The sequence below is a fragment of the Zingiber officinale genome, chromosome 3B (assembly GCF_018446385.1).
Source record: "Zingiber officinale cultivar Zhangliang chromosome 3B, Zo_v1.1, whole genome shotgun sequence".
NCBI classification, from domain to species: Eukaryota; Viridiplantae; Streptophyta; class Magnoliopsida; order Zingiberales; family Zingiberaceae; genus Zingiber; species Zingiber officinale.
The window spans coordinates 107,337,628-107,359,545 of NC_055991.1; the positions used below are offsets into that span (position 1 = coordinate 107,337,628).

General features: G+C 37.4%; 1 protein-coding gene across 1 annotated transcript; it reads left to right on the plus strand.

The window, feature by feature from the left end:
- Window positions 1-17,313: 17,313 nt before the first annotated feature.
- Window positions 17,314-20,507, plus strand: LOC121967235 (myosin-binding protein 1-like). The gene is made up of 3 exons (XM_042517332.1): window positions 17,314-17,471; window positions 17,867-19,119; window positions 19,202-20,507. Exons 2-3 carry the CDS (start codon window positions 17,970-17,972, stop codon window positions 20,323-20,325), a joined length of 2,274 nt encoding a protein of 757 aa, XP_042373266.1. The 5' UTR covers window positions 17,314-17,471; window positions 17,867-17,969; the 3' UTR covers window positions 20,326-20,507.
- Window positions 20,508-21,918: the final 1,411 nt, after the last annotated feature.

Consider the following 21,918-nt stretch of genomic DNA (forward strand, 5'->3'; position numbering starts at 1 on the left):
CAACTGGCAGTCCACTGTCGTCGGCTGGCGGCCACGGTGGACTAGGGGTATATTCGGTATTTAAATTTTGGTTAAACGGTGACCTCGTAATGTAATCCGATTACATAGTATTTGCTTTGTAATCCAGATTACAAAACTTCACTACCTTTTGTAATCCAGATTACATTACATTACAAGTTTAAAATTAAACCAAACAAAATAATCAACTTTATAATGTAATCCTGATTACATTACAAGGCAGATTACACATTACAAGGGTGCGTTTGGTTCAAGTTATCATATATAACCTTGGTTATGTGATTACCAAGTAATCACATAACCAAGATTATGGGGAATAAAATATAACTAAATGTTGTTTGGTTCAATTTAGGTAATGCAACAAAAATATGTTTATTTGAAGGTTTTAATAAATAACCTAGTTTAGTAGTTTACTAGATTACCCTTAGTTACAAAATCAACTATACATAATAATAATAATATTAATATTAATAATATTATTATTATTATTATTTAAACTCTATTATATTTTACTATATTTTCATGTTTTTCTTATTTATATATATATTTTTTATTATTTTATTTTATTTTTTTATGTTTTTTTTTATTTTAAATTTTTTAAATTTTTTATTTTTTTTAGTTTTTTATTTTTATTTTTTTAGGGTTTGTTACATTTTTCTATTTTTAATTTTTTTAATGTTTTTAAACATTTTTTATTATTTTTTACTTTTTTTAAATTTTTACGTTTTTTTATTTGTTTATGTTTTTTTGTATTTTTTTAAAAAAATTTTAATGTTTTTTTCTATTTTTTTAAAGTTTTTTTTTACCATTTTAAATTTTTAATTATTGTTTAATGATTTTTTATTTTTTTTAAAAAAAATTACGTTTTTTTAATGTTTTTGTTTTATTTTTTATATTTTTCATTTTTTTCTTAACATTTTATTTTTTTTCACATTTTTCTTTTATCCGAGGATATTTTGGGTAAAAAATATTCGATAACCCCGGAATCAAGAAAAACCTTAGTTTTCCGAGGTTTTCCGATTCCTGGTTGCATGCCCCTTTTGCTCGGGTATGGAACATTACTCGAGAATCATCGATTACCTAAACCAAACAGGGTTTTTGTTGATAACCTTGGATGGATAACCAAGGTTATCAGGGATAACCCCCAATCAAATGCACCCTAAGCGTGTATTTGGTTGACGGTTATTCTTGATAACCTTGATTATTTATCTAAGATTATCAATGAAAATTCTGTTTGATTTAGGTAATTGAGTTTTATGCCCGACATATTAATAAAAGGAATATGCTACTTGAGTTCTTGCATGCTGGCTTTTGTATGATTGTTAGAAAATAGTTTGTTAAATCATTTATGACTGCTATCTTGTGTCCTAAGCTACCAGGGATGGTAGGAATGTGTCAAATGTTATCTATCAAACAGTGTTGAATGTGATCTAGTTTGTCTCTGAATAAAGATCGAAATTGATCTTCTTGCTGTGTAAACTGTTGTAATTCTTGTGTTCCAAATCTTAATGTTTTAGTAGCAAATGAGGTGCGTACTTTCCTTGGTCGATCCATTACCTAAGCAGAAAATGTTAGTGGAGTAAACGAGATAAAGTATCAGCTAAAGAATTGTTAATTCCTTTTATATGTTCCCAGTGAATGCATAAACCTTTATTAATAATAGTATCTATGAATTTTAGTCATCTCTTAGTACTCAATCCTTTTCTTAATCATTTAGTTTGTTGGCTATACTTGACTATAGCTTCGCAGTCGGTTCGAATGGTGATTTCTTGCTTATTACAAATGAATAATTGGAAGGCTTCTAGACAATAAATAACTGCTAATATTTCAAAATCTAACGAGGTAAGATGTCCTTTTTCTTGAAATTTTCCAGAGGCATACCTGCATAAGGTTTCTGTAGTTTTAGGGTCATACACAATTTTTACGTAGATTATTAATAGAGATTAGTAATAGTAAACAGAAGTAGATTAACAGTAAATAAAAACTTAGCAATACTAATTAATAGTAAACAGTATAGTAAACAGTAAACAGTAATAGTTATTGGTAAAACGGTAAATAGTAAAAGAAAAATACAGTAATAGTGAAGTGCAGAAATAAAGTAGATAGTCACAATACCGTGATGGTACGGCTAAATATATTGACTTTTTAAATTTTTACTCTTTTTTTTTAAAGTGCTTTCTTTTCTTGTTTGTTTTCCAGGGAGCCTCACCTGTTCATGACCTCACCTTTCAATCAGTGCCCCGGCTTATGCGTAAAATTTTGGGTTGCTACCCTTCTTACTTAGCCCGCATAGGTCTTATATGATTTTGGTTATTCCTGATACAGTTACTGTTCACCCGTTGGTTACTAAGACAAGGACTGAGGAAAAGAACCAAGACGAAAGAGATAGAATATTTTTGAGTCTAAACTTAGATTGTCATTATAAAACAAGCAACAAGCATAGATCTTATTTAGTAGAGAATTTTTACAAAGAGTTACATAGTATTTTTACATAAAGATAGCTTACATAGAAAAAAACATATATTACATAAAGGTACCGAATTTTTACATAACTTGACAGAGAAAACTTACAAACACACTTGAGCACACTTGAAGAACAGCGGAAGAGTATGGACAGTAGTGAGTGCAGTGGGGGAAGTGGATGCTTCAGCAAGAGAGTTTTGGGGTCCTTTTATAGGTGGAGGAGAGAGCTTTTCTTGGAGGAGAAGGAAAGCAGAGAAAGAGAGGGGCCTGGAAAGAGAAGGCTTGGTGAAGGACAAGTGGGAAGCACTAAGAAATGGAAAGGGGGCCTGGCAAAAGAAGGGTTTAGATGGGGGGAGAGATGACTTCGTTTTAGGTGGGTGGACATATTGGCTGGTTGGCAGAAAAAAAAACCATCAGGAATGACGTTTTTGGTAGATGTTACTATAGTGTTGTGTTTATGGGAGAGGATGTCATGGATGACGTTACTTTATTAAGTCTCCATTAAGTTGTCGAGGTTATTGTCACTGGTAAGGTCCAGAGAGGGAGTTTGTGAACTTCCGGCTAAGTCTGACTGCATACTTCTGTGGAGTGCTGCTCTATATGCTCTAGCAGAGAAGACAGAGCTGACTAGTCTCTTCTGACAGTATCTTTCAATTTTTCTTTTATAAAGTTGAAGCAGTGTCGTATGCTGTGTTTTGAAGGAGAAAGGGAGGAATCTAGTTCCCATATCTTTTGGCCAATAGATCTTCTCGGTGTAAGTTTCTCCTACTAGGATGTAATTGTCTGGATCTGTCAAGCGATCCCAAGCCCAATTAGTTCCTTGTACTGATGCTCTCCAATGCTTTAATTGATCTTCAATAGTAGGGAGAGCTTCCCAATGGAGATCGGGGTCAGATGGGTAATCTTCAAGTCTGTTTGGATACCCCCAACTTCATTGATATCCAGCTTAACCAGATGTTTGGCTAGTTCAATATTAAGGTTAAGTCATTCAGGTGGAGAGCTGTCAAAAGTACATACAACAAACGTTTCCTCTTCTTCGAGTGCCAAAGAAATAATAGTACCAAGCTTTTTAGGAAAATCTTTAACAAAATTTGGATCATGTACCCAAACTTTGTATAGTAATCCGTAGTCCATCAGAAGAAAAGGAGTGATAAGTCTTCCTTTGTATGAAATTGCTTTATACCTTTCATAGTCTAAGTTGGCTTTTCGGAAGGAATATAGCAGCTGGCATGGATATCCGTATTTAGCAGAGTCTTCACAGGTTGGCCCAATCTTCTGACATTTAAGTTTTGAGTCAAATTCTGCTTCATAGGTAATAGTTATCCCAGGAGGGGGATTTTTGTGGAAGGCCTTTAGTGCTTCACATAATTCAAAAAATGTCTGTAGTGTAGATTGTTCTGCTAGGTTCCGAACATAGGAGTTGATATCCTCGGGTATAGTGTTGGGCAGACCCAATATATGGGATGCGGATGTTCTTTGAGCAAAGGTTGTAGTAGCTTGTTCTTTTAACTGGGCCAGTGTTAGATAGTTGGCCCGTTGTGGTTTGTTTTCTTCTAATGTTGTGGAAGAGGAAGGAGACCCATGAGTTCCTTCAGTAATTTGTGCATATGTAGGAGGCTCTTCTGATTGTGAGCTAGTTGGCAACATAGTTGTTGTTTTTAATAAAGTGCTAATAAAGAAATTAGCACCAAGTTGAGTTCTGGCAGCATTAAAAGCTTCTTCAAGTGAATAATACCCTTTGAAGAAAGGATGTTCTAGGCCTTGTATGGCCATATTTGTTTCCTCCCAAGTAGCATATACCCCAGCTTGTGGCCCAAAAAAGACTACATAACAAGAGAATTTCTTGTCTGCTGGCTTTTGTATGGTTGTTAGAAAATAGTTTGTTAAAGCATTTATGACTGCTATCTTGTGTCCTTAGCTACCAGGGATGGTAGGAATGTGTCAAATGTTATCTATCAAACAGTGTTGAATGTGATCTAGTTTGTCTCTGAATAAAGATCGAAATTGATCTTCTTGCTGTGTAAACTGTTGTAATTCTTGTGTTCCAAATCTTAATGTTTTAGTAGCAAATGAGGTGCGTACTTTCCTTGGTCGATCCATTACCTAAACAGAAAATGTTAGTGGAGTAAACGAGATAAAGTATCAGCTAAAGAATTGTTAATTCCTTTTATATGTTCCCAGTGAATGCATAAACCTTTATTAATAATAGTATCTGTGAATTTTAGTCATCTCTTAGTACTCAATCCTTTTCTTAATCCTTTAGTTTGTTGGCTATACTTGACTATAGCTTCGCAGTCGGTTCGAATGGTGATTTCTTGCTTATTACAAATGAATAATTGGAAGGCTTCTAGACAATAAATAACTGCTAATATTTCAAAATCTAACGAGGTAAGATGTCCTTTTTTTTGAAATTTTCCAGAGGCATACTTGCATAAGGTTTCTGTAGTTTTAGGGTCATACATAGATGTTTTTCTAAATAAAATTCCTCCCCATCCTGTTTCACATCCATCTGTTTCGATGACTAAGTAGTCAACATCAAGTGGGAGTGTTAACATGGGAATTGTTTTTACTAACTCTTTAATCTGTTTTACGAATGTTATATCTTGTTGATTAAAGTGTTTTTGTCCTGTTAAGGAGGTTTTGTTGTATAAGGGGCCGCTGATTTTTCCTATATTTTTTAAATAAGGTCTAGCATAATTTAGGAGTCATAAAAATGCTCTTAGAGTTTTAGTGTCTTCCATCTTATCTGGAAAAGCAAGGATTTTAGCAGAGATATGAGGTTGAAGGACTATTTGTCCCTGTCCTATCTCTGCTCCTAAGAAATCAATATGAGTAGTAGCTATTGTCATTTTCTTTCGAGAAATAATCAGACCATGTTTCTCAAATAAGTTAAATATAATATGAAGATGAGCATAATGTTCTTGTTTAGTCTTAGAGAAGACTAAAATATCATCTATACACAAGTGAAGAGAGAAAAATCACGAAAAATGTCATCCATTTTTCTTTGGAATATTTGAGGAGCAACCTTGAGGCCAAAGGGCATAACAAGCCACTCAAAATATCCCTCGGGACAGGAAAAGGTTGCCCATTCAATGGACTCAGGATGTATTTTGACTTGCCAAAATCCTGATTTCATGTCAAATTTTGAGTACCATTTTGAGTTTTGGATTTTATTTAAGAGTTGGTCTTTGTCGGGAATTTTATAACCGTCTTCTTGACAATTATCATTTAGTCTCTTGTAATTAAATATCATTCTAGATTGGCCACGTTTTTATTCTGATCCTTTATTAACTATAAAAGCTGGACTTCGGTGACTAGATATAGACCTTTGAATGACTCTTAAAGTTAAGAGTGGTTAATATGCATTTTGCATTCTTCAATTTCCCAATTTGTATATTTTAAGTCTTGGACCTTAATTGTAAGGTATGGATTAATGATTGATAGTTTGCAGTATACTTTGTCTCTGTCCCAATATTTAGTAGGATTTTCTCCAATTATTTCTAGTTTTTCTAATCTAGAAATGAGAGAGTCTAAATCAGGTTTATGTGTATTTATTAATTGAAGTAACTGTTGTGGGAGTATAAGATCATGTGGGATCCAAGTGTCATCAGTTATGGGGCTTAACCAGCCAAGTGAGGCTAGTTTTCCGAGTCTTGGTAGTCAGAAAAAGCAAGGGCATAGGTCTGGTAATCCGGTTGTGCCTTCTTACTGGGTTGTTTACAAGCATTTTTAGGAGAACATTGACAAGGTGTGTTGTCTGAACGTAGGAGTTCTATGTGGGATTTTGTAGTTAAGGGATGGACAATAGAGGGATAGTCTAATACTATTGGGGATATTATGGGTGAGGAAAAGAAAAGAGCATAATCCTTAGTTAGAAGACAAGCTCTATCTAATGCTACCAGAAAATTTAAACCTAGGATTAAGTGAATATTAGGATGTAATAGTGGTTTAATCCATAGCTTAGGAAGTGAGAGTGGTGTGCCGTATTTACCACAGTTGTCATAAAACCTTAGATGGGTGTTAGTAACAAATTGCGTGCAAGCTAACTGTTGGCCATCAAATTGTGTACTTAGTAATGGTTGGGATGCTGTTTTTATAAAAGTTTTTGGTAAGACAGAAAGAAGTGTATTTTTCATCTATGGTGGAGTTGGTAGCTCCACTATCTAAAAAGCCATGCAGTGTGAATTCATGGCCATGGATATTTACCAGACATTTGACTCTAATGTCTAGAGTTTTTCCTGTATTACATATACTAGAGGCTTTTATAAAGACTAGATCTCGATCTATTATATCGGCTGGTGTAAGTTGTAAACCTTTACCTTTATCAAGGGTAGCATGAGAAGAAGAATGTGGAGGAAGGTTTTCTTTTATTTGTTTATCTAGGGTCTCAATTTATGTTTCTAATTTATTAATACGTGTTTCTAATACAGAAACTCTTGTTTCTAATAAAAAATTTCGAGTACCTCCTTTAGAGAGCTGACTTATGGGTATCGTAATAGAGAACAGTTGTTGAAGACAAAGATTACAGGCTTGTTTTTTACATATTTTGCAGGTTCCTCTTTTATCTAAAGATGGATAATAACTACAAAAGAAACAAGGAATGTTATCAGTTCCTGTTTTGAGTATCCACTCATGTAGGCAGTTAAGTTCTTCTGTAGTCTTATTGTTGAGTTATTTAAACATTAGATTTGTATCTGGAAATGAAAAGTCATCCCATAATTCATCTAGATTGTTTAGTGTATCATAGGGTATGTAATTTTCAGGACATGGGTTATATTGTTGATGTGAGGGTTGCAAGAAAGAGTTTACAAGACTGTAATCAGAAGAAGGAACAACTTCTTCTATGTCATCTACAGAAACAATAGAGTAGATGGAGGATGTATCAGAAACATCTGATTGTACTTCTATTAAATCTAGATTTGTACAGGTAACTAGTTTTGCTTCTCAGGTATATATTTTTTTTTATTTGGGCAGGCAGAAGATAAATGACCTGGTTCATTACAGGCAAAACATGTGATAGTATTGGCATATGTCTTCTTTGGTTTGAACTTCCGTACATGTTTTTCTTTATTTAAGTAAGGTTTTTTTTTTCTCTACTTTTTCTAAGATAATAAGTCTTTTTAGGTTTTATTGCCTTTGGCCTTGTTACCAATTTTCTTGGTGTTCTTGATAAATGATTTAGTCTTGGTCTAGGTTGGGTGAGGCCATATTGTTGAGGGGTATATATCTGGCTACAAAATCCATATTGTTGATTTTTTAATTGCTTTTGTATGTGGATATAGGTACATTTTTCTTTAAGTATGGAAATAATGTGTTGAATTCTTACTCCAATGTTATCGTATTGTGGTGCTACATTCATGTCTGTCCAGGCTTTATGTATTTCCTTTCCTAAGTGTCCTGGAAGTTTGCTAAAAAGTCTTTCCCCTAGTTCCGGGTTACAATAGTTTCCCGAGACTGTTGTTAATGCTAGAAAGTCATTACAAAAAGGTTTAATCCAGTTCCAACTAAAGAGTTGTAATTGTTCTAAGTCTCTCATAGCTTCTCTTTGTCTTATATCTAATCCAGTATTAGCATCTTTGGTGGTAAACAACCTATGAATTGTATAGCAAAAATTGAGTATGTTATTTCCTTGTGATGTCATCCTGGCTACTTCCTCGGGATATGTAGTTTTATAGGCTTCCCATGCTGCTTTGGCAACATCACCTAGGTAATTTTCTCCTACTCTTATCATGACTTCTCCTGTTTCTATATCTAGTTCATGTCTAGCTTGATAATCTCTTTTAACATAGACTATCCATTGTTCTAGATAAGTATCATAAAGTTGAGGATCATCGAATTCTTCAATATTTAACAAGACCAAATTTTTGCCAAAATAAGTAATTTTAGGTGGTCTTCTTTTTCCTATTGTTCTTAATAAAGGATTATTATTAGTATATGGGGTAATCTTTGTTCTTGGGGGATGTCCTTCCCCATAATCCATAATTCTGATAGAGCTTTCGGGGTATCTTACTTGTAGCGGTTGTGGTCTAAAGTTACTAGTGCTACTAGATTCGGTTGAATTCATTAGATTTACTGTTGAGAAGTAATCTTGTTTTTTAGCAATTATGTTATGCTCTTCGTCGAAATATAACATCCAATCAAGCTCTAATTTATGGTGTAAAAGGTCAAAAGTTTCTAATTCTTTTAAATCTTCTTTAGTGAAATAGATGGCTATTTCAAATGGAATGTAAACATATTCATTTAGATCGTTATAAAATAAATAATTATTTTCCGCATTATTGCTTATAGGAGTTTCCAGTATGCTATATTCAATGTTCATTAAATTCATATTAGTTTGATTTTCTTCATTATCTTCTTCTTGTGATGTTGAAGGTTTATAATTATGAAATCTTACTATAGAGCTTCCATGTCTATCTTTATAAATAATGGATTCCGTTGGTTGTAATGTTTGTGGTTTATTGTTTAATTCTAAATTAAGAGTCCAATCTAATCCTGCAAGTAATGTTGATGAGAAGTCCTTAGGTTTGAGGAAATAAATGCCTTTTGTCGTAAGGGTTTCAATAACATTAGTAATTTGAACTTTAAAACTATTGTTAATATTTGTCATGGTTTTTCCTAGAAAGATTATGTCTATTTGAATATTATGTGTTTGAAAGTCTCCATACCCTCTGGCTTATACTGAAATTTTAATATGTTCTATAAAGTCAGGAATTGTTATATTGAAGTTTGGACAGAAATAGGTAATTCCTAAATTGCTATTCATATATACTTCAATGAGTCTAATAATTGCTTTATCATTGTCAGAAAATCTTGAGTCGTAAAGTGTTGGAGCAATCCCAATGGTCCGTGCGACCATGTGTTTTGGTGTTTGGGCAAAGGGTTTAAGTTAGGTTCACCCTCGTATTTGATATGTGTATTTGAGTTGTGCAGGTTTGCAGGATACACATGTGACTCAGGTTGATGGCTTCGGGTCTGGTGAAGGATGAAGCATCTGAGGGACCATGGACAAGGCAGCGAGGACAAGGGCCGAGGGAAGCGACTTCGAGGCATACGCGAAGGATGGCATTGGGGACGAGCCGCGGGCTTGAATGCATCCGAGGGACGAGAGTCAAAGGAAGTAGGCTTGAAGGCAAAAGGTCAAAGCTGCAAAGGAAGAATCAAGTGAGTCATAAGGGTGAGGGTACGAGTGCACGAGAGATTGTACTCGGAGTAAAATCCTAGTTTTTAGGGTTTTACTGTAGCAGTACTGTAGCAGTCGACTGCATGTTTTAGCAGTCGACTGGTGGGCAGCGAACAGAAAGTGTGGAATCGAGCCGTTGGGATGTAACGGTCGAATTTCCACAGAGGGCAGTCGATTGCATGTTTTAGCAGTCGACTGGTAGGCGGGGTTTTCCAACCCGTGGCCTATAAAACCAAAGCTTGGGAGCTTGATTTGAGTTGACGAAATTAGTGGTGGGTAACCTTTAATTAGTAGTCAACTAGTGCCCTAGCAATCCAAGTGCTCTTGATCGAGTTGTGGTGAGGTTTCTCCACCGACAAGGAGGATTGTGCTAGCCGGAGTTTCCGGGGATTAATCCACCGACGGATTGAGGGATCGTCCACCTTACGGACAGCCGTGGAGTAGGAGCTTTATCTCCGAACCACGTAAATCGACGTGTGTTGGTTTGTTTGCTCTTTCTTATTCTTGTCTTTAGTTTAGCTTGTTTGTTTTGTATTTCCGCTGCGCAAGCTAACATCGTAGGAGAAGCGAGTATTTGGGGGCGCCGTCTATCCAACCCCCCTTCAAGTCGGCCGTCCGATCCCCAACAAGTGGTATCAGAGCAAGGCCGCTCTCCGTCGGACTAACCGCCGAGGAAGCAAAGATGACCGGCTTGATTGAACCGCCAAAATTTGAAGGAGGAAGCCTTGGGGACATCACGTATTGGATGATGAAGATGGAGATCTTCTTCAATACAGATTGGGACATCATGATGATTATCAAGGACCCATTCGAAGTCCCAAGAGACAAGAAGGGAAAAAGACTCCGATCACAACATTGGACGGAAGAGCAAACCTCACTATCGGAGGCAAACTCAAAGGTAATATCAATCTTAATAGATATATTGCCGTCTAATGTGATAAATGGTGTAGGTGAGTATAAGAACGCTCACGAGTTGTGGAGCAAAATAAAGAAGGTTCAATGGGAAGAACTCATGCCTACACAAGAAGAAGAAGAAAAAGAAAAATCCGAAGAAATGGATGTAGAAGCTCAAGTAGAGGAAGATCAACAAGAAGTTGAGAAATGTTCAACATCCGAGGAGGAGAAGATAGATGAAGTGGTCCAAGAGGAGAAGAATGACCATTTGGATGTGGAGACCAATTCAACATCAAAAGAGGAAGAGGAAGTGAATTCTATCACATCCAAGGAGAAGGAGGATGAAGAAAGGCCATCCACAAGTGTGGATAAGGAAGATGAGGCATCATCAACATCCTCAAGAAGTGAAGAAAAATCCAAGACAAGTGAAGAGGATGAAGAAGAGGTCTTGGAAGTGGCCAACATAGCAAGCACCTCCACCGAAGTGAAGTCAAAGAATAACATAATTTGCTTCGGTTGCAATAAGAAGGGACACTACAAGAGTAGATGTCCATTGGGTAAGAAGAAGGTATCTCCTAAACTCAAGTCAATCTCTTTAGAATCTAATTTGAGTTGTAGGAAGAAGAAGGAGAAGAAACACATTAGATGCTTCACGTGTGGAGAACTTGGACACTACTACACAAGATGCTCAAGGAAGGGAGAGTTCAAGAAGTTCGAGCATCTAAAGAAGTGGGAGAAGAATAAGAGGAGCTCAAGTCAAGGGGGAGCTTCAAGGGTAAGGGAGGTATACCCTAATTTGAAGTGTAATTCAAATTCAAATTCTTATGTTCCCATGCATGTTAGGAAAAATAATTTTAATCATTATATGCCCATGCAAAATTGTGGTTTCAAATATCATGATAGGAGTAGGGTAATTGTAGATCAAAACCCTAGAAGACCCATTCATGAAAAATCTAAAAATGGTAAACCTAAGGAGACCCAAGGCATTAATCCCAAGAAGGGGAGACATATGCCTAGAAAGGGTAGGTCTAGGAATGTCCAATTTGGACAAATTAACTCTAGGGTTAGGAACCTAGAGAAGGAGAATCAAGCCTTAAGGGGAAAGCTTGATAAGTTAGAACAATTCCTTAAGAGATTCAATGTTGGATCTAAGGAATTAAATATGGTGTTGGGTAGCCAAAGACCCAACCATGATAGATCGGGCTTGGGATACCGATCTAGTTCCTCCAAGGCTAATGAGAGATCATGTGCTAGGGTGGCAAATGATCATGGCAAGAGAGAGTCCTCCAAAGCTAAGGGAAAGTCTTATGCTAGGGTTGCATATGACTATAGCAAGGAGAAACCAATAAATGACAAGGGAAAACCATTTAATGGTAAGGAGAAATTAACCAAGGACAAAGTGTCCAAGGTTAAGAAAGTTAGATTTGTAGGCCAAGTTTCACCGGGGGTGGACCGATGTGGCCTAGCCATTGTGGATGAGTCACCTAGGGAGGTGACTAAGGTTAAGAGCTCTAGGGGGAGCTCAAAGAGTCAATTTGGGACCCATGGCCAATGGATCTCAAGGGGGTTTTACTTGGGAGTCTAGACAAGCCATGGAATGTGCCAAGTGGTTTGGAGACGGACTTGAGTCTCAAACCTAGGGTTTTGGCACAATTAGTTTATGTTTCATGCAAGAAATATGACAATTGGGGTCATATAGCATGAAAATTGGTTTTGGATGTATAAATGCCATATAAACCAATGCTAGGGATGCATTGTGGGTTAATATGGGCAAATACATCAAGAGGAAGCCAAAACTAGGACTTTAGGTCAAGGTTCAATTGAACTTTTTAGCTAGTTTTGTGTTTTGTGTCAATCTTGGGATTGGTGATAGATATATTTTTATATATATTTTTTCCAAGTAGATATTGATATAATAGACCTCTCCACAAAATTTGGGGATTTTTGGAGGTCTGTGGAATTTCTGGCGCATTTCTGAAGTTGGCTAGAAAAGGCTGATTTTTTCATGAATAGTGTACCAGTCGACTGGTACAGTTACCAGTCGACTGGTAACACTGTTCACGAGCACAGAATGTCTCTGTAAGCTCGTTTTCATGGGGGCAGTCGACTGGTACTTCTTGCAGTCGACTGATACCAGTCTGAAAGTGTTTTCAGCACTAGATTTTGACCGGGTCAGCTCATATAGATGTATGGGATCCATGGGTGATACATACATGAGTTTAGGGTCATTTGGATGACAAGTTTTCAATAATTGGGATATTGTTGGAGAACTTTTTGGATGTTAGGCAAAGGGGGAGAAGTAAGGTTTAGTTAGGAAAACCTGAAAGTACCTTTGTGTAGGGGGAGCCTTGGGATAGGTTCTTAAAAAGCCCATTGTAAAAATCCTAGCTCAATGGAGAGCTTAGGTAAAGGGGGAGCCTTGGGATAGGTCCTTCAAAAGCCTTATGTGGAAAATCCTAGCTCAATGGGAGCTTAGGTGTAGGGGGAGCCTTGGGATAGGTTCTTAAAAAGCCTTGTGCATTGTTTCGGCGGTTGCCAAGTGTGTAGCCTTGGCAACGTAAGTCCATTCGGCGGTATAAGTCCAAGTGTGTAACCTTGGCAACGTAAGTCCATTTGTTTTAGCATGTTTATTTGCTATATGTTTTCCCTAACTTAAACGTATTGCCAAACACCAAAAAGGGGGAGATTGTTGGAGCAATCCCAATGGTCCGTGCGACCATGTGTTTTGGTGTTTGGGCAAAGGGTTTAAGTTAGGTTCACCCTCGTATTTGATATGTGTATTTGAGTTGTGCAGGTTTGCAGGATACACATGTGACTCAGGTTGATGGCTTCGGGTCTGGTGAAGGATGGAGCATCTGAGGGACCATGGACAAGGCAGCGAGGACAAGGGCCGAGGGAAGCGACTTCGAGGCATACGCGAAGGATGGCATTGGGGACGAGCCGCGGGCTTGAATGCATCCAAGGGACGAGAGTCAAAGGAAGTAGGCTTGAAGGCAAAAGGTCAAAGCTGCAAAGGAAGAATCAAGTGAGTCATAAGGGTGAGGGTACGAGTGCACGAGAGATTGTACTCGGAGTAAAATCCTAGTTTTTAGGGTTTTACTGTAGCAGTACTGTAGCAGTCGACTGCATGTTTTAGCAGTCGACTGGCAGCGAACAGAAAGTGTGGAATCGAGCCGTTGGAATGTAACGGTCGAATTTCCACAGAGGGCAGTCGACTGCATATTTTAGCAGTCGACTGGTAGGCGGGGTTTTCCAACCCGTGGCCTATAAAACCAAAGCTTGGGAGCTTGGTTTGAGTTGACGAAATTAGTAGTGGGTAACCTCTAATTAGTAGTCAACTAGTGCCCTAGCAATCCAAGTGCTCTTGATCGAGTTGTGGTGAGGTTTCTCCACCGACAAGGAGGATTGTGCTAGCCGGAGTTTCCGGGGATTAATCCACCGACGGATTGAGGGATCGTCCACCTTACGGACAGCCGTGGAGTAGGAGCTTTATCTCCGAACCACGTAAATCGACGTGTGTTGGTTTGTTTGCTCTTTCTTATTCTTGTCTTTAGTTTAGCTTGTTTGTTTTGTATTTCCGCTGCGCAAGCTAACATCGTAGGAGAAGCGAGTATTTGGGGGCGCCGTCTATCCAACCCCCCTTCAAGTCGGCCGTCCGATCCCCAACATAAAGGACTAAAAATACTTTAGCTCCTATACTTTTTCTAATAACTCCTCTTAGTCCAAACACTATTAATCTTAGATGTATATAGTGATGTTTTCTTTGTAAAAGTGTTCTTGTCGATTCTTCTGTCATGAGTGTAAATCTTTCTTCACCTCCATATATATATATATATATAGAGAGAGAGAGAGCAAGAGAAAAAACAAGGAGAAGAAAGGAGAAGGTAAGAAGAAGTCGACGCGTGAAGGCTTGCGTGTGAGGCAGTGGAGCAAAGTTGCGTATGTAGAAGGAAAAAAAAAAAAAGGAGAAAATATTTTTTTTCCAAAAATTACTTAACCCATTTTAATTGATTGAACCCGTTTAATCTAATTAAATTTGGTACGGTCATAACTTGACCAAATCAAATCTAAATCAACTCGGATTTAGACCAATATACTTTTTATCTTTGTATCATCTTGATGGATTTTGTTCGATCCCAATTCGATTTTAAATCAACATCTTCACTTCATCTTTGTGCTCGATGATTCAATTCGTTTATTTATTTATTTTATTAAAAAAAATCAATACTTAAATATTGGGCCACATGAGGGCTGGGCTATAACTCAAGATTGTCCTTATGTAACTCTATCTATCTAATAATTGATTATATTTTATTCCTTATAATTTTATATATGAAATTATTAATAATCACATAATCAAAATTATAGGATAACTTCAATCAAACACCCTCTAAAAGTAAAATTTTTATTGACATAACTCAAAGTTTAAAAAAATAATAGAAAAAATTGATTTAGGCATTTCAATAAAGTGACGTGCCATGAGGGTCACCTACTGCAATAGGGATCCTCTGGTTCACAAATTATGGACCAGGAGATGATCCATTGTATGAGGACCTTTGATTTGGATGAATCCTATCTTTAAATAGGTGAGGTCTATTCAAATCAATGATTAAAAAAATAAATCATCTTTTGATATGTAATTTGTAGACTAAAAGATCCGTGCTCCACCCACTCATTGTAGGTGTTTATGGTAAATATACATGATATCCAATGACTATACACACGTGTCGTTGTTACCTTGGGCTCCTAGTGTGGGCGACAACGATATATATTTTTCTGTTTATTTTTTTAAAACTTTTAATTATGTTTATAAATTTTTACTTGGCACGTTTGGTTCAAGTTATGACACATAACCTTAGTTATGTGATTACCAAGTAATCACATAACCAAGGTTATAGGGAATGAAACATAATCATTGGTTGTTTGGTTCAATTTAGGTAATCCAGTAAAATCTTATTTGTTTGGAGGTTTTAGTATATAACCTAACGTGATATTTTACCATATTACCCTTGATTTAATAATGATAATATTATATTATTAATATATATATATATATATATATATATAGATTTTTTGTTTATTATTTTATGTTCCCTGTGCCTGATCCTATTCCAACTAAATCACAAAAGTAAACATAATAGATAAAGATTAGATTTTTATGATGGAATTAATTTAATCGAAGAAGATTCCAGCTTGCTATACATGGAGACGGACAGATGGGAGAAGTGTTCTTGCGTTTTTCACAGTGTTCTCAGCGGACCAGACTGTGACGAACTTTCGTATAATAAAAATACTAGCAGAAAGTTTTGCGGAGCTGGTACAGATCGAATCTGGCAGTATGAAGCGGGAGCACCAAGGGGATTGGTACGGCGGGGCGGTTGAAGGAGGAGAGCAGGAGAAGGTCCGGTCATCGGACATGGCGGCGCTGGGATACAAGGTCCGATCATCGGACATGGCGGACGTCGCACAAAAGCTGGAGCAGGCGGAGATGGCCATTGGAACCGGCATCGCGGCCAGCAACGACGCTCTGCTTTCCCACCTTGCAGTTGACACCGTTCACTACAATCCTTCGGATATCTCGACTTGGGTGGACAACATCCTCTCCGAGCTTAACGCACCTCCTCCCCCACTCTCGCCGCCGCCGCGTTTCGACGATTCCTCTTCCCTCGACCGGCGGAATCGCTTCCTCGAGCTTCCCCTTGTCACGCGGCGCGCATCGGCGGAAGTTTATGAGCAGATGCGAGTCCCTGCTCCCCCCGCCGAGCGTGCAACAGGGTGATTCGCCTTTGGCTCTGATTCCCAATTGGATGTCGCGTCGTCGCCGAGGGATTCGAAAAGGATCAAGTTCTGCAGCTTGTCTCCCTCATCGTCGTCCTCGACGACGGATGCGGCGACCTCGGTTGCGCCCCCTCTGCCGGTGGTAGTAGTCGACACGCAGGAGGTTGGGATCCGCCTCGTCCACGCGCTGTTAGCCTACGCGGAGGTGGTGCAGCAGGAAAATCGGAGAGGATGTTGTCCAAATGGTAGATTGAAATTTGATAGATCTTTAGGGTTATTTTTGTCTCAAATAATAAATAATGAAGGGTAATTTTGTCTTAAAATTTTTATTAACTCCGGAATCAAGGAAAACCCCACTTTTCTTAGGTTTTGTGATTCCGGGTTATATGCCCAAATTGCTGATGTGTCAGGTATGCATCATGACTTAGGAATCATCAACTACTTAAACCAAACAAGGTTATCCTTGATAATCTTGGATGGATAACCAAGGTTATCAAAGATAACCCCGAACCAAACGCGCCCTAAAGATTGACGTCGCAGTAAGGATGGAGTCCCTGTCGTGCAGGGCAGGGGTTTAGCATAAATCCCCACCTATCAGCTGCCAAGCGTTTACATTCGCTGCAGCAGCAATCCCACCCAACCGCCTAGCGCTGCAGTAGCTCAGATTTTTTTTTTTAAAAAAATAAAAATTATCGAACAAAACTTTTTAATCGGTGATTTTTAATATCACCTTCTTATTCTCTCCGACGATGGGCATTAAAGAGAAATATTCCGCCGGTCTCTCTCGCCGTCTCCCGTCCGATCCAACGAACCGGTAAGAATCACAAAGTTGTCCGCTTTTCTCTCCATTGCTGACGTGGAAATCATGCTGCGTGTGCTTTCCCTCCATCGCCTTTCGGTTCCTACCGCGTCGTTTTCTGCCGATTCCAACCGCCTTTTTTTTTTTTATCATCTCCTTAGAAAAGTGTCAATAATGGAGGGCCGGGCGGTGAAAGCATCACAGAATTCGCTTTGTGTTTCATTTTGTCTTTCTCTCGCTCTATTAAACCCAGTTCCTTTCTTAGCTCCTTCTGCTCCCCCGTCGTTTGTGGAAGAATTCCGGCAAAAAAAAAAAAAAGAAGGGTTTTCCCCCTTCGTGGTATTTATCACTGCCATTCGGTCTTTGACTTTTTCTGATCGCTTTTCATTTTATTTGATTAAAAGACCGTGTTTGGTTCTTGATGTTTTTGTTTGGATGATTAAGATCTGTTATTTGTATTGTTTTTTCTTTAATTTCGTTTCACCTTGAGTACAAGGTAATGTTTCTATCCAGTTCAAACTTCTTCGATTTAGTTGTAGTTCTTTTCCTACTGCTACGAAATAGTTAGGTAATTGTTTTTCAAATTCCTATATTTAGTTTTCGCGTTTGTTGATAGTAAGATTGTGTTTTTTCTGTGTATTATCCAATTTTTGGAAAATCTTAGGATTGATAATCAACGTTGAGGTTTTGATAATCAATTTTTGAAAACTGATGTCACCGTGTTTTTTTTTCAGTGTGGATATTGTTGAATAGCTATCGTTTCTAGCCCTATAGCCTGCATTCTATATAGCACTCCGTCTGTGTAGATGCTCTCAAATTGATGTAAGACTGGTAGAGATGGCATCAAAGGCTCCTGTCAGTGGTGTCCGGGGATTCTCAAAGGCTCTATCTTCAGCTGTTCTCGAATGGATATTGATGTTCCTATTATTCATTAATGCGCTGTTCTCCTACCTAGTGACAAAGTTCTCTCGTCTTTGCATGTTACAAACCCCTTGTCTGTTGTGTTCAAGACTAGATCACATTTTTGGAAATGAGAAACCAGGTTTCTATCTTGATTTAATTTGCAAAGATCACAGAACAGAGCTCTCACCATTGTCTTTCTGTAGTGTTCATGGGAATTTTGCTGATATATGCAAGAGCTGTCTACTTTCAACTTCCACTGAGAGGAAATCTACCCTTGATACCTATAAACAATTTACTGGTAAGCTCAAAGGGGATTCTCATGACCATGATGATGCTTGGGGTGCTGAGGAGGGCAGCTTCAGTGTGTTTCATGGGGATGAGTTGGCAAACATCCCATATCTTAAGAGGGATCAAGAACTTCATGCCATTGGCTTGGAGGAAGACAAACCCATTAAAGCATGCGTGTCCAAAGTTGACATTCCTTCATCGTCATCACCTAGGAAAGGTTTTGTTAAAATTGAAGATGGACAGAGAAAAATAAAGGATAAAATTTTGGATTCACCAACAAGTTTCCAGGAGAAGAATCAAGGAGTTGATTACTTTTCTCATGTTGGTTATACTGAAGTCAAAATTTCCTCCGATTCTGATCTTGAGAGTCTAGTGACACATAATGAAGGAAATTCTCTGGCATATGGAGATGACAATACCCATGATGATTCAGTGTCAGATATCATAGATTTGGAGAATGTCTGTATTAGCAAAAAAAGTTCATCAGCTACTGTTTTGGATGGCATAAACAAACAGAAGTTGATCCACCCTGCTGCAGTCAATATTTCAGAAGATAGAGTCTTGGAAAAGTTGATTCACTTTGCACCGCTTCCTAATGAACCTTTTGCATCAACTCCTGAAAAACAAATAAATGTAGCTGAGTTTAGTAATGAGCCATCTTCATCTTCTAATGCTGCCGGATGTAGTTCGGTTGACAACAATTCAAGCCAAATTGAAGTTAAACTAATCTCCATGCAATACGAAATGGGATCACATGATTCCCCAGAAGGCCTTGTAGAAAACTCCAATGTGAGAAGTAAGTTACCATCCTTCTATCTGATACATACTTTAATTAGATTTGGTAATTAACTTTTTTATTTGTTGTTATTTTGATCTAGTAGATATTGAGTTACTTGATGCTTCTTTCATTATCCTTGATGATAAGAAGGATGCTTGTGCAAGTCACGTCAATTTGAGGATGATTAATGATGCAAATGAGCATGGTCAAACTAACATGGATTTGAACGATTCCAATGAGCATACTGTTGGTAATACTGGAAGCTCTTCATCTCCTGGATCTTCTCAAGTAATTATGAGGAAGGATTCATCTAAAGTTCAGGAAGATCTGACAAGTCAATCTAGTGAATCTATGAATAGGCATATGGATCTAAATAACGCTAATGATCTTGCTCTTGTTACTCATGGAAGCTTGCCTCCTAAACTTCAGGAAGATCTGATCAGTGGACCTGGCCAATCTATGAGTATTCATATGGATTTGGACGATGCTTATAAACTTGCTATTAGCACTAGTGGAAGCATGCCATCTCGATTTACTGAAGTAATGATGAAGAAGGATTCATTTACAGTTCAAGAAGATCTGGTTAGTGAATCTGGCCAAACTATGAGTACTAATTTGGATATGAATGATGCTTACCAGCTTGCTACAAAGAGAAGTTTGTTGTCTCCAAGATTCACTGAAGTAATTATGGGGAAGGATTCTTCAAGAGTGCAGGAAGATCTCAAACTTCTGATTTCTCAAATATCTGCAGCACAGGGACTTGAGTCTCCATGGAATGAAATGGCTCCTAGTCCCAGATCATTTACTCAAGATGATGAATCTGTATTGCAGAACATAACTAAGACACTCTCTCTTGAGAGGAATAGATCAGGATTAGAATCACTAGAATGTGGTATTGTGGGTGAGGTGGAAGGGGAAAGTGCTGTTGAGAGGCTGAAGAGACAAGTAGAACTGGACAGGAAGTCCATAAGCCTTCTCTTCAAGGAATTAGAAGAAGAAAGAAATGCTTCGGCAATTGCTGCAAATCAATCCATGGCCATGATAACTAGGTTGCAAGAGGAGAAGGCTTCTATGCAAATGGAGGCTATGCACTACCAAAGAATGATGGAAGAGCAAGCTGAGTATGACCATGAAGCACTCCAGAAATGTAATGAATTACTTGCTCAAAGAGACGAGGAAATACAAGCTTTGCAATATGAAGTGGAAAGCTATAGGAGAGACTAGGTTGATGAAGTTTCTACTGATAAAACAGTTGATATGTGTGGTAACTTTCTTGATAAGGAGATTGCTTTTTGTGACAAAACAGGGGAAGCTAAATTATCCAGATTTACTGAATTAGGGAATTATAAGAACCCCTTATCTTTTTCTGAAGAAGAGGTGACATATATATTAAATTGCTTTAAAAAGTTAGAGGAAAAAATGCATCGTTTTTCAAATAATGGCATCTATGATGATGGTTCTGGTTTTAATCTGAATAACAATGATGATGATGCAAATGAACTTCCTGTTACATATGTGGATGTTGATGGTGAAAGGAATGCAATGTCAGAAAGTGGTGTTGGCACAATTAGTTGATGGAAAGATATAAAAGATCATCCCTTGGAAAATATTTATATTGGAGAAAACATTATGTTGGAAAAGAAGGTATCTAGAAGGCATTTAAGTTTTGCAGAACAAAATAATGGTGACAGATCTGACATTGACAAGCAACACTTGTTAAAGGTAGGTTATATGCATGAACTAGCTTCTCTCAAGACTGAATTGTCACATGTAAGTCAGAGGTTGGAAACACTTAAAGCAGATCACAATTTCCTAGAACACACTATCAATTTACTGAAAATTGGAGATCAAGGCGTTCAGTTTATTCAAGAGATAGCTCATGATCTACAGGAACTGAGGAGCATTGGAGCCACTCAAAGAAATCGCTTGTAGCTTGTCTGATTATAAATTAAATCTAAATGGTAAGTTTTTCTACTAATTGTCTGAGAATTTATACTGTCATAGTAATAGACACATCAGGGGTTATCTTCTTGAGAATTATTGAAGTGCATACAATAAGTATACTATAAATGCTATCATTTTATCTTTGTCTATTCTTCCTTAGGGCATATTACAAGTTTAACATACTTTTTACATGCTCAAATTTGAGTAGGGTTACCTTTTTCAGACAATTAGTAATTTAATGGGGATCATTTTCTGTCATGTTAGAAAAACAATAGGCATGGTGGCATGCATTGCCTTACAGTATGCTCAGGCATCTCATCTTTATTCAACTTTTTAAGATTGTTTAGGTAAGAATATTGGCTTAATCTTCTAGTTTCAGCATTGGAAGTGCAGTATAACATTTTAACTTAGTGTTGCATGGAGCTCACTAGAGAGAGAATATTTGGGAGAAACATGGTATGATAATGATGTTATAAGCACTAAGAAAAGGTTTATTAACTTTTCTAAGATGAGAATCTTTCTAAAATTGTCTATCTCCAATCTATTAAATATTCAATATCCACTTCTTCATCTTTTAACATACCAAATATTTTATATACTCATTCTGGTGTGCAAGATGCTAGGAGTTTGAACACCAAAACTTCACCAAGAAACTGAAATTAGAAACAATCCAGGAAATTACACTTTTTTTAAACTACAACCCAAATGTATGATCAGTGGACATGTGAACAGCAGATTAACTACTGCAAAATCATTTGGAAATTAATCTGAAGTGTGCTAACTGCTTGACCTAATCCCCATTTTATTTTAATTTAAGAAAAAACGAAAATGTTGGAGAGTGAACCAGTGAATACGAATGGTTTAATCCTATTT

What these genes read in the sequence shown, in the direction of transcription:
- LOC121967235 (XM_042517332.1), top strand. Translation starts at nt 17,970, where the DNA reads ATGGCATCAAAGGCTCCTGTCAGTGGTGTCCGGGGATTCTCAAAGGCT. An exon ending in AGAAAACTCCAATGTGAGAA is followed by an intron (nt 19,120 to 19,201) that starts GTAAGTTACCAT and finishes ATTTTGATCTAG; the next exon opens with TAGATATTGAGTTACTTGAT.